Here is an 11966-nt window from a genome sequence, read left to right as displayed (position 1 = left end):
GGGAGGCAGAGCAGCGGCCAGGATTGCAGGCTGGGCCCAGACCGACTGGGGGTGGGGGGTGGGGGGCACTCCGCCTTCCTGGGTGCTTCCCCCATAAAGCAGATGACAGAATGTGCTTTATGACCAGGTTGGGTGAAGCCCAGTAGAACCCAGGCTGGGCTCATCACCGCAGACACCGTCGGTCCCTCAGCACACGGAGTTACACACGTTCCGATGTCAGTTGTATACGCTAACGTGTAACATGTGGTCAACACTGTTGTATTCGTTTTTCCTCCAGATTTGAAAAGGAATTGAAATGAAACTGCTTCATGGGCCCCTGACAGCATGTGGGCCTTGGCTCTGTGCCCAGCATGCTGAGGGACAGGCTGGCTGTGCCATGTGACCCTGAGACCGGTGGCTCCCTGGGATGCTGGGCCTCGGCCACCTCCTCCTAGTCCTGGCCCTGCGTGCCGGCCCCCTCACTTGGTGCTCACGTGGCTAGGTGGGCCCTGGCTCAGCTCGGGACTGCAGGGTCCAAATGCTGGGCTGGCTCTGCCACCTCTCCCAGGAGGTCCAAGGTCAGAGGTGGCCCCTAAGGCTCACTGTCTCTCAAAAGGCCCACCCTGGACACCCCAGAAGTCCCTCAAGTCTCTCTGAGGAGTCACCTCCCAGGAGGAACAGTGACACAATGTCTCTCCTGTAGAACACAGACACTCCTTGGTGGCCAGCCTCGGCTGGGAGGGGTCTGTGGAGGCCTGGCTCCTGCACACTTGGGGACGGGGGCCACCTCCAAGGTCCCAATCCCTCACTTTCCCCCTCGACTTCAGCTGAGCTGTTATAAAGCTGACTGGTCCTCGTGTCTGACCATGGTCCTGGCCCATGGACCAGAGCTCATAGTTTTGGTAGGGGGCAAGCTTTGGGGGCCCCGAGTCGGCTCTCCACTCTGCTCAACTGTTGATTAGACCCAGGGCCCAAGCTGGGCCAGGAGCCACTCCCTGAATAGGCAGCAGGGGGCACCAGGCGCCCAGCCACAAACCAGGGCTCAGGTCTGGCCCATCGGCCCCCCCGGCCATTCTTGTGTTCCCTCCCTGTGGTGCCGCCAGCACACACCCTCAGCTGAACTCTCTGAACTGCTGTCTCCTGACACCCCACACAGCCCCCTATAAAGCTGGGGGGGAGTTGAGGTTTCTTGAGTAGAGCAACGGCCCTGGGCCTCTGTCCCCAAAGCTGGAGCCCTTTCTGCCACCTGGCAGGGCCTCACAAACACATTAGCTGCTTTGACCCGACTAACAGCTTCATCCAGTTTGTTCTGGGATTAAACTGCTTCCGCACGTTGCTGATGACCAGGTGATGGGTGGCACCCTGGCCCCATCCCCTTCAGGCCCACGTTTGGGCAGGTTCCGACACCCAGTCTCTAGGAATGGCCAGTTGGTGACAGTGGAGAGACTGGAAGTTGGTTTGCTGGAAGGTGGAGAGGGTCCCAGGGTGAACCAGGTGTCACCTCCTCCAGGAAGGCACCCCTGACTGCAGGGCTGGGTCCAGGGTTCCTCAGGGCTCTCCCAGCCCTGATGTGCCCCCATCATGGCCCTGATCATGACAGATGGCCACTGTGTGTCTGGACTGCTCCCCACCAGGCCATGAGCTCTGACTGCAGGGCCGGGCATAGAGGTGTTGCCACGAGGAAAGGTTGAATTCGGGGCATCCATGGTCACAGTCTGCTCAGATAAGACACTGTGGCCAAAGGCAGTGCTGAGCTGTGAGCATTCAGAGGAGTGGGCTGGGCACTCAGAGCCATGATGAGCAGGAAGGGGCAGGGAGGGGTCCAGGCGAGGGTGTGCACAGGTGTGAGGGCAGGTCTGCTCCCAAGGGGGCCGAGTGCCCAGAAGGGCAAAGGGGCTGTTCCAAGAGGCTCTGAGGTCTGGAGTGGGGACGGAGAGAGGGGAGGGACAGAAGTGATGTCCAGGGGACACATGAGGCCAGTGTAACCTGCCACTGACCACAGGGTGAATAGGTGGACAATGCCCAAGTTTGTCATCTGCCCTGGTCCCAGAGGACGATGCGGGAGGTATCCTAAGGGAGTGGGGCTTGGGAGATGGGAACTTCCGGGCTCCAGTCAGGCACTGGGGGCTGAGGTAACCTCGGGGGCCGGGCCCTAGACTGGGCTCTGAGCTGCTGCCTGGGGTCCACACCAGTCACGTGGGGGCCTGCGGGGCCTCTTCACTCACATGGGGGCCAAGTGACGCCTCTGGGGCCTGGGTCCCACAGTTTGTGCTCAAAGTGGGTGTGGGGGGGTGGAGGATGGGATGGGGCCTGGGTCCCAGGATGCAATCCATCAGGAGGGCCCAAGGGTTGCTGGGACTGCAGACTAGGGTGCAGAGGGGCAAGTCTGGTGAACCCCCAGCTTGGACACGGCTGCCCAGTCAGGCCATGCCCACCCCACACAACCCCAACAGCAACACACACGCCCTCCATCGCCCCGCCCCGGGCTCCCAGAATGAACAGGGGCTGACTCTAGATTGACGTCAGAACAGCTTTTATTGAGATCAAGGTGGGCAGTCTCCCGCCCACCTGGCCTGGGGCTCAGGCCCCCGAGTCACCTGCTGAGCGTGGGGGCGGGCCCTCCCGTGGGGTCGCGGCTGGGTGCCTCAGGGAAGGCAGTAGGTTGTATAGTTATCTTCCGAGGGGGCAACATCACTGCCCTGAAACCACACAACCTACTACCTCACCCCGCCGGCACCCGGGCTATGGGAGGGTCCGCCGTCCCCACGGCCGCCCTGCGCTCGGCCCCGGCCTTGCCGGGTGGTCCGCAGCCACCAGAGCTGAGCCGGAGGGCTGGGCAGTGCAGGGCAGAAGGGAAGATGCAGCCGGCACCTTGTTCTCCACACCGTCTACCTGAGGTTGTTGGGGATGGAGCGGGTCTGTACCCATCAGGGGCCAGGCTGTGTCCGAGTAACTCTTCTCTTCCACCTCCCGCCTGGCTACCCTAGTGAAGTCTCAGCTGGCACCCCTCCTCCTGTGGTCCAGGGCTGGCCACAGGGATGCAGCTGAGGGCACAGTCCAGACCAGGGGCTGCCCACGAGCCTGGCGCAGGGGACGGGGCTGGGCCGCACAAACTGCCCGACGGGCCCATCAGCTCTCAGCACAGCATGGGGAGAGAGGTCAACTCTGAGCCCTGCCCTCCTGGGATACTTCACCCAGTATTTCCCTCAAGCCTCACTTGTCCTATTTCACAGATCAGGAAACTGAAGCCCAGAGAGGTCAGGGAACCTGCCCCAGGCCACACAGCAAGTGGGAATCCAGGCCAGTCAGATTTCTTACTTCATGGCAGCCACTGTGCACCCGGCCCCGCCCAGCCGGGCCCTGGCGCCGTCCGCTGTCGGCATTACGGCCACTTCAGGAAAGACAGTAGGTTGCATAGTTATCCCATAGCAGGGCAGGGCCCCAAACTATACAACCTACTACCTCACCCCAAAGGGCCGTCAGTCTCGGCGCCGCGAGGGGCTTCGTGGCTTCCGGAGGTACCTCCTGGAGGGAGGAGGGGAGCTGCAGGGAGCCGGGGACTCTGGCAGGCGAGTCCGTGGAGGGCCTGCACAGCCCCAAACTCCCCAGGAGCAGCCCCCCAGGAGAAAGCCATCACCCAGAAAGGGAAAAGGAAGCAGAGGGGAGGGGGAGGGAGGCAGGCAGAAGGGCAGCGTGGCTTCGGGGAGAACGTTACAGGCAACTGGATCACTCCCGTCTGGACAGGAGTGGCCATGAGGTCCCTGAGGGACTTCTGCCCTGGTGACACTGGGAGGAAGACTGTCTTCTGTTGGAGGCCAACATGTGTCCAAAGGGGCCACGAGTGCCCACCTGGCCACTGCCCTCTGACAGCACAGCTTCCCTGCTGCCCCAGGACATCCCGTGGTCTTGAGGCCTGCTCCCTCCACCCACTGGACGGACGGGGACCCCTCCTGGTGGGTTCTGGCTGGTCTGGTCCTGCCACCCAGGGTGACCTGGGCGTCCCTCGTCTGGGGAAAGGCTACAGATGTTGTTCCTTCCTTCCTAAAGGGAACCTGGCTCCCAGGAAAGGGTGGTTGAGCCAGACCCTGGAGGGACACACAGGCCCAGTGCCCGTGCCTGAGGCCCAGACGGGCAGCAGGACCTTCACAAGGTCACACAGCTGACAGGCAGCTGAGCAGAGAGATCCTTCTGCTTTCTGCCTGGTAAGATGGTACAAGAGCTCTGAGCTCTCCGACACCCCACACCTCCTCCTAGCAGGCTGCCTCCTCCAGGCAGGCACCAGGCTGGGCTGCACCATTTGGTCCTCATAGGCCCGGGGAAGCTAGGATCACTGATTCCATTCCATAGTGAGGAAACTGAGCCTCAGATGGGCCCTGGGTAGCAGAGGGCTCGCTCTGAGGTTCTCCCAGCTTGGCCTGTGCGCACGACTGCAGAGGGTGGCCTCAGGCCCAGTCCCAATAATCAGGGCAGCTGCTGCTCCCTGAAGAACCCTGGAATGAGTCCCAGAACTCTCAGCCAGTGAGGGGGACATCAGGTCCACCCAGAGTGGGAAACACGGGGCAGTCACCTGGGAGTGGAGTCAGCAGTGCCCCTCACAGCCTGGCCCCCCAGGAACCTGTGGTCATGGGCAGCCTGTCTCCCTCAAGGTCCCAGAGGGAAATCTGCATGGGAGGGTCTCAGGGTCCCGCTCCCCTGCTTCTACTTGGACTCCCTGGTCGGTGGACAGAACCAGGAGGTCCCCAAGGACTCTCCAGGCAGAGCCAGCCAACCTCTAGGGATGGGGTTGAGGGAAGAGTGACCAAGGGTCTTCCTCTGACATACTCTCCCCACCCCCAGCAATGATGAGTGGTCCGGGTGGGAAGAGCCTAGCTCTGTGCAGAGGCAGCCTGATGCCTGCCCAGCTGCCCTGCGGGGTGACTGGCTGCCGTTAGTTTCATCACTGGGGAAGAAACAGGCCAAGAATCTGGTGCCCAGCTCAGGGCTCCACCAAACATCTCAGAGTGACTCTAGGGGAGGCACCCTGAGCGCATGCTCTGGGCTCCTGACTTAGCCCCCAAGACTGCAATGTTCTCAGGCTGCAGGGACCATCTGGTTCTGACCACGGCCCCAGTGGCATGAGACAGGCCAGCCCAGCAGGTGGAGCTGGCTGCTGGACCAGGTGGCCTCCTTGTTTGGCTTCTCCGGGCACCTCTTATGCCCTCGTGGGGCCTGATTTCCTCACTCAGATGTGGGGTCAATGCAGCAGGTGCCCTGCAGCCAGGCCACCTTAACTAACCCCGAGCTGGAATCCACGTATGCCCCAGCGCTTGGACTCCGACAGCCCCTGCCCTGCGGCCTGCGTCTGCTCGTCCTCCCTGGGGCCGGGCTTCAGCTCCAGAGCCTGCATGGCTGCCCGTAGGAGGGCCCCGGCCCCAGATGGCGGCCGCGGGCCACACAACGGGCTGGCCTCCGGGCTAGGCTCCAAGGGACAAGGAAAGGTGTGGGGAGAGAGGGAGACGCGCGCGCGCACACACACCCTGGTCCACCCCCACAGCCACTGCAAGCCCCCAAGCCGCCAGCCCGGCCTGGGAGGAGCAGGTGTGCCTGGTCCCCTTATCTGGCCTTTCTTGTTCCAGGCCAGACTCACCGTGTGCGTCTCAGGTGGACGGCAGGCAGCCTGTGTTATCAGGACCACACTTGAGGGCTGGTGCATGGCTGGGCGGAGAGAAGGGTGCAGGGTGAGCCTGGCGGGGAGTCCTCGCTGGGCAGAGTGAGACGGGGCCGCGCTCCTCTTCCATCCAGATGCTGGGACAGACTATAGCCAGAGAGCCTTCAGAGACCAACAGCTCAAAGGTCACAAGTGTGTTGTGGGCAGGTGAGGTGAGCCACCTGAGAGAGTTTGCTGCTGAGCAGTGGCAGGAGGACAAGGGGAGACGTGGCTTCAGGTGGACGGCTTAAGCCTGGGCAAAGGTTTGGCACTGGTACCACCATCTAAGGACCTGTGTGTGTGACAGCGGGGCCCAGAGATGAACGGGAAGGACACAGATCTGATCACACCCCTCCCCATGATAAACTCCCCATGGCTCCCTGCCTCCGGGAGCCAGGACGGTAGGAGGGGCATGCCGAGGTGCCAGATGTGAGAGCCCCTGGGCATTCCGCGGGAGTGGTTGTGCAGCAACTCTGAGGCCAGGGGCAGGAAGCCGGCTGGCCTGTCTCCTGCAGGAGGCCAGAGGGCGAGGCGGCCCGTGGGTTGTGGCTGGGCTGGGGAGAAGGGGGCGGGCAGTGAGGTGCCCCTACAGGTGGGGCCCTAACGCTCAGCTCACCGTGAGGAAGGCAGGCCTCAGACAGAAGCTCCCATCTCAGCGCCCCTTCTTGACCTGTTTGGGTTTTAGAAGAGAAAGAACAAGCGTCAGGTCTGGAAGAGGCATGGCCATGCCCGAGCTCCAGCAGCTGCCTCGTGCCTCCGCCACCCCCCCACCCCCATCTCGGTCTCGCCCGGCCACCTGCTGAAGAGCCTGCATTTCCGCCTAGTCTGTCTCACCAGGCCTCCTGCCTGGACACAGCCCGTGCAAAGGCTTGTGTGGCCTCTGTGGCTGTCCCATGCTGGATGATGCCAGGGCACAGGTGACCAAGACACAGGTCTCATCCTTGAATGCTGGGTGGCCAGCGCCAGGCCAGGTTCCCACTGATGCTCTGGGGCATGGAGGGGACGGGATCCGGGAGAGAGGGGGCATGTACTGCTCTCCTGTGTGCCTGGCAGTTAGTGGCACCAGGATGAAAAGTCACACCCCCCCTCCTTTAGAGGAGGCTCCAGACAGGCTGAGGCTCCTGTCCTGTGGCCAGTGAGGCCTGGGATGGTCCCCGGGGCAGGGGCTCCCAGGGCCCGGTCTGAGAACTCAGCCAGGGCTCCCTCAACAAATTGTAACCCCACCTGGCTCTGGCCCATTCTGGCCAGGTGTCCTCCCAGAGCCAGCACGGGGGACGGGGGAAAGGTGAAGACGACCACAGCTGACCTCTGGCCAGCTGGACAGCCCAAGGCTGAGCCCAAGATGCTAGGCTTGCAGCCTGACCCACCTGGGCCTGCCCAGCCCTGCCACGTGCCAACTACTGAGCCCCAGGGTCCTCAGCCACAAGCAGGGCTGACCAGGAGGTCCTGCCCCGCCCCTTTCCCTCGTGCCCCCCTAGGCCGGGCTGCCTGTCTCCATGCTGCTGCACCTTCGCTCCTCCACACTGTGCCCCAGCCGCCCGGCTCCCCTCACTTCCTTGGACCCCTGCCCCCTACAGCCTCCTAGGGCAGAAAAATGCCCTGGGCAGCCCCCCCTACCCCCCAGCCGCTGCCCTCGCCTGTCCTGTGCCAGGAGTGACCACTCCACTGTTCCCTTCCTTGCTCACAAAGACCCTGTGCTCCCTGCACACGTGTGCCTCCCTTGCAGCCCATCTGGAGGCCTGCGGCGGGGGCCCAGGTGAATCCTAGCTCTGCCCTGGCTCTGGGACCTGGCCTTGCCCTCCTAGGCTCCAGTCCTCACGTCTGGAACACCCAAGCCCGTGGCAGGCGGTGTAGCCGATGCGAGCGGTGCCTGCGAAGGATGCCCATGGACAGCGGAGGCTTCCTCTCTCCACCGAGGGTGGGGCGGGACGCCTGCACACGCACAGCCGCTCCAGGCCTCCCCGGTGACCGGGAAGCAGGTACCGTACCCCAAGCAGGGCTCCCCGAACTCTGGCTTTGCCCACCGAGGGAGGGCCGCCATAGAACCTAGCTCTTTCTTTAGCCAACAACCCCGGTTCGGGGAAGGGAGGAGGGACTTTTCTGGGTCTGTGACCCGTTCGTGGAGACATTTCTGAGCTAGTGGGGGAAAGGCTCAAATTCCGTGTGTTGGCAGGCATGATTTGCTGGGCTCCCCCACTCACCCCACAGTCCTAGGAGTGACCAAGGGTCTCTCGCCCAGGGAGGAATGGCAGAGACCTCCCCTATTCTGGTGGGATGTCAGGGGTCTGAGACCTCCAAACGGACTTCCCAGTTGGTCTGGACCAGGGACCGGCAGCAGGGGCAGGCAACATAGTGAGAAGGGGGCTCCCTGAGCAGGGCTGCCGGGCAGTGAGCAACAGTCACCCTGCCATCTGCCAGCTGCCACCACCAGCCCAGCCCCAGTCCCACAGTGTCTGCCCATGGGCAGGGTGCCGGGCAGGCCCAGGGTAGGAGGAGCCAGGCCAACTGGGGACAGGTGTGTGGGAGGCCTCAGTGGGCAGGTGGCACTTTCAGGGCCAGGCGGATGTCTGGAGCAAGCGAGGCAGACAGACGGTGTCACCCTGCAGTCACCTCAGGCTTGGCTTGGGGCCACCAAGAGCCAGGACCCCCCCATGGCTGCCCCCCTACTGCCACCCCGATTAGGTTTCTCCCCATGAAGCGGCCAGTGTTTCTGCTCGGCAAGCCGTGCCAACAACGGAGTCTGGGAAAAGGCGTGGGGGTGGCTTCCGGGGGCCGGGTCTCCCTGCAAACACGGCCGGCCCATAAAGTTAACGAGATGTGTGCACCGGGCAGAGGCCAGCTCGGGCCGGCAGGGGCCAGGCACCCACCGTGGGTCAGGCACACACTGTATGGAGCACCAAACTCAGGAACCATGTATCTTAATGTAAAATCAGAAAAACAAAATCAATGCAAAAAGGTCCATGATATAAAACATCAAGCTTAAACCGAGGCAGGATGGAGGGGTGCAGACTGTTGCTCTTGCCCCAGATTCCAACAGCTCGGCTAAGTGCAAGGGCCAGTGGCTGCAACACCCCCAAGAGCAGCCCTCAGGGACAGAAGGCAAAACCGGAGCCAGACTCTGGATTTCTGAGCCCATACTCTTCCCACGGCCCTGGACACCTCTGGGCGGCACAGGCCAGGAGGGTGGGGAAGGGGCCCTCCAGACAGGAGCCCCAGCCCCCCAGGTGCAGCCCATGGGTCAGGGACAGACCCCAGGCCTGCCTTCCTTCTTGGGCTCAAGGTGCTGTCTCGTTGGCACCTTCCCCGCCCAGTCTCCCCACGACAGATGCCCCTGTGCTCTGGGTAGGGGTCTCCCATCCTCAGGAGTCTGTGCTGGCTCCCCACTTTCTTGTCCCCAGAGACCTCCAAGCTCACAAGGGGGAAGGTGGCCAGGCCTGGGGAACGTCCACTCTCCAGGGAAGGGGTCAAGTGTCATGGACCACAGACATGTGTCTGGAAGCCCACAGAGTCCTAGCATGCAGGAGGCTGGGAAGGCCCGAGTGGCCCAGGGCCAGGGGGATCCAGCCCAGCTGTGCAGACACACTTGCACCTATGGGGGCCATGGGCACAGAGGTGGGGGCGGGGACTGATGGCTTTAGGGGCGGCCAGGCCACAGTTCGGATCCCTGCTCTGGTTCCAACCAGTGAAGGGAGGGCCTTGGGCAAGTTAACCAGCACCTCTGGCCTCAGCGGTCTGCTCTGTCAAGTGAGGCAGGGACATGAGGGCCGTCGGAAGGGAGGTCCAGGTGCCTCTGTGCAAAGTGGGGTGTCCGCAGGAGAAGCGGTTATTCACAACTGCAGGGTTTGCTCAGAATCCAAAGGGAAAAGCCAGGCGCAGAGCCCTCTCTGAGCCCATGGGTGTCTCTGGCATTTAACCACTGGGCAACACTTTTAACCTCAAAGGCGTGTATTTATCTGAAAATATTCTCAGTTCAAGCCGCAGTCTGGGTCACAAGGCACGGAGAGAGAGTAAGGGAGGGGGACCAGATGCAACCACAGCATTAAAAATGCCCGGTGTGAAACCACGCCGGGGGCAGCCCCACCTGCTGGCAGCTTGGCTGCGGGGCTCCCTGGCCCCCTGGGGAGGCCATGGGCCTGGCCTGGCATATGGACCCGTGGCACTGGTCTGGGCATGCCATCATCCTGTCCTTGGCTGGGTTTCCCTTGGGTGGGGGGGGTAGTGGAGAGGAGCAAACCTCACTTCATGGTGACGGAATGTTCTCTCTGGGAACCGCGAGGAGAGGGGTCTGGGAAGGGCCTGGGGCTGCGCCCAGCAACCTTCCCAGTCTGGAGGGCTTGGCAGGGCCCCAAGGGTCTGGGGAAGCCACGCTGCTGCTCCTGAAGCCCTGCTGTGCCCTCTGCTACCTGTGTGTTGTCCCGTGGGGGCCTGACCTTGGCCACGCAGAACACAGGGCAAATCTGGCCCCGGGTCCCTGGCCCACCCTACGCTGCCAGAGACATGACAGCAGTCCCTTTAACACGTGCACACTATCTTCAAACACCAGCCCCTGCTTCTTTACACAGAAATTTCTGTGAACTTCCTTCAGGAAGTACGCTGACTGCCCCATGAGGACCTATCACCAGGTCCTGCGGGCGGGCACTGAGGCCTGGCAGCCGGCGGAGCCCTGCCCTGCGGTGACACCCAGTGCTGGCTCCCGGGACAACGGCTTCTCCTGTCTCCCTCCAGGCCCCAGCTGCCAGAACTCCCTGGACTGCCTCCCCGGGGTAACGCGCTACCGCTGCCTGCGGGGTGCTGGCTGCCGCGCGAGCCTGGTCACACTGTGCGCAGAGCAAGAGCACGACGTGCGCAGGGAGACGCCTCCTGCTCCCAGCCTGGAGAGCGCCCTTGGGGGTGCTGGTCCCGCAGAGGCGAGGGCTGTGGGTGCAGCGGGGCTGGGCGTGAGCAGGCCCACCCCGGCTCTGGGAGCTGCAGAGCCGCCGAGGCCCAGGCCCCAGGGAAGCACTGCCTGCCTCTCTCAGCAGGGGGCTCACCTCCTCCAGGAAGCCCCCTGCCCTGCTTCCTGAGGACTGGCAGTGCCAGGACCGGAAGCCCGACTGACCCCCGTGGCCCCAGTGTCTGGCCTGGCGCCCGGCCAGGAGCCCAGAGACTCCTCAGGCAGGAAAGGGGGTTGGCAGCCTGAGGGTGCCGCTTCCCTGTCTCTGTGCGCGGCGTGTCCAGGGGGCCCCTCCCCCCCTTGTTTCTAGAACTGTCTGCACTGACCCGGTGGCTGCCAGGGACTCCCTCCAGGAGCATGGCTCTCTTTGCAGCTCTTCTGGGCGCTGGCTGCAGCGTCTCCGTCCGCTTGGCGGGGAGGCCTGGGGGCGGCGAGGGGCCGGGCAGGGCTGGGTGAGGGGCCGGGGCTCCCAGGCCGCCTCGCCAAGGCAGCGGCTGGTGCCAAGCCCAGGGGAGCCACGGCCAAGGCCGGGCTGGGGCGGGAGGCGGCGCTGGGCTCGGTCCAGGCCGCTCGGGGCCGCCCGCCTCGCACACAAGATGGCGGAGGGCGGCGGCCATTTCGCGCAGCGCCGGGCGCCCGCAGCCCGCGGGGAGCTCGTCTGCGCTGGAAGCACTCCGAGGCCGGGAGGGCCGGGCGGGAGAGGGCAGGCAGTGAGCTCTCCGGAACCTTCCTTCCGCCCACGCTCCCAGCTGCCAGGGTCACCAGAAGCCCTGCTGCCCTTTCGAGGGGCTCCGGGTGGTCTCCAGGGCAGGCCCCTGCCCCGGCTGTGGCACCAGTGCCCTCCCGCCTTACGGGGAGGCGGCCCAGCGTGAGGTGGTGACCCGTGAGGAGCCGCGGTGGTGAATGCAGGTTTGCTGCCTCCCAGGCCTAGGCTCCTCCCGGGTGAAAACCCTCCTCTGCTCAGGACCCCCCTGGGGGGTCCTCATTGGCCTGAGGTCAGGGCAGCCTCCAACCAGGAGGCCCAAGGGGCTGTCCTGCGTTCCAGGGACATCCCGGCATAGCTCACCCCGCAGTCCAGGCCGGCACCTCCTTCCTGTCCAGTGAGGGACACCGGCAGGACCCACTCCAGCGATGCATGGCCGCAGCCCACCTGACCTTCCGTAGCACCAAGGCCCTGCGGGGCTGGGGCCAGAGTCGGCCACAACCGCTTCTTGAGCCTCAAGACCCCTGTCCTGCTTGCCTGTCTTGCGTCTCCTCTGGGGAGCCCCCTCCCCGCCTCCTTTGGACAAGAGGCACAGCCTCTGCCGCCCGAGCAGATGGCGTCCGGGTCAGAACCCCAGACCTAAGGCAGAGACCAGCAGCACTGCC

The 11966-nt window shown here is 63.9% G+C and overlaps 1 protein-coding gene across 14 annotated transcripts in view; it reads right to left on the bottom strand.

Annotated features, from left to right (window-relative positions):
* Nucleotides 1-2495: 2495 nt before the first annotated feature.
* LOC140700313 (uncharacterized) overlaps nt 2496-11966 on the bottom strand; it is a 61975-nt gene continuing 52504 nt past the window's right edge. For 10 of the 14 annotated variants that reach the window (XR_012078721.1, XR_012078723.1, XR_012078724.1 and 7 more), the window contains one exon: nt 2496-6335. Coding sequence is in view for 9 of the 14 variants with exons in the window: in XM_072973704.1 (XP_072829805.1) it covers nt 6010-6335 (326 nt within the window). In the remaining 5 variants the exon portion in view is untranslated. The remainder of the gene's footprint in view (nt 6336-11966) is intronic. The other 4 variants (XM_072973696.1, XM_072973699.1, XM_072973697.1 and 1 more) reach the window with 2 other exon arrangements.

Source organism: Vicugna pacos, chromosome 12 (assembly GCF_048564905.1).
Source record: "Vicugna pacos chromosome 12, VicPac4, whole genome shotgun sequence".
NCBI classification, from domain to species: Eukaryota; Metazoa; Chordata; class Mammalia; order Artiodactyla; family Camelidae; genus Vicugna; species Vicugna pacos.
Note: the sequence above shows the minus strand (reverse complement) of the source record. Positions and strands in the feature narration are given on the sequence as shown.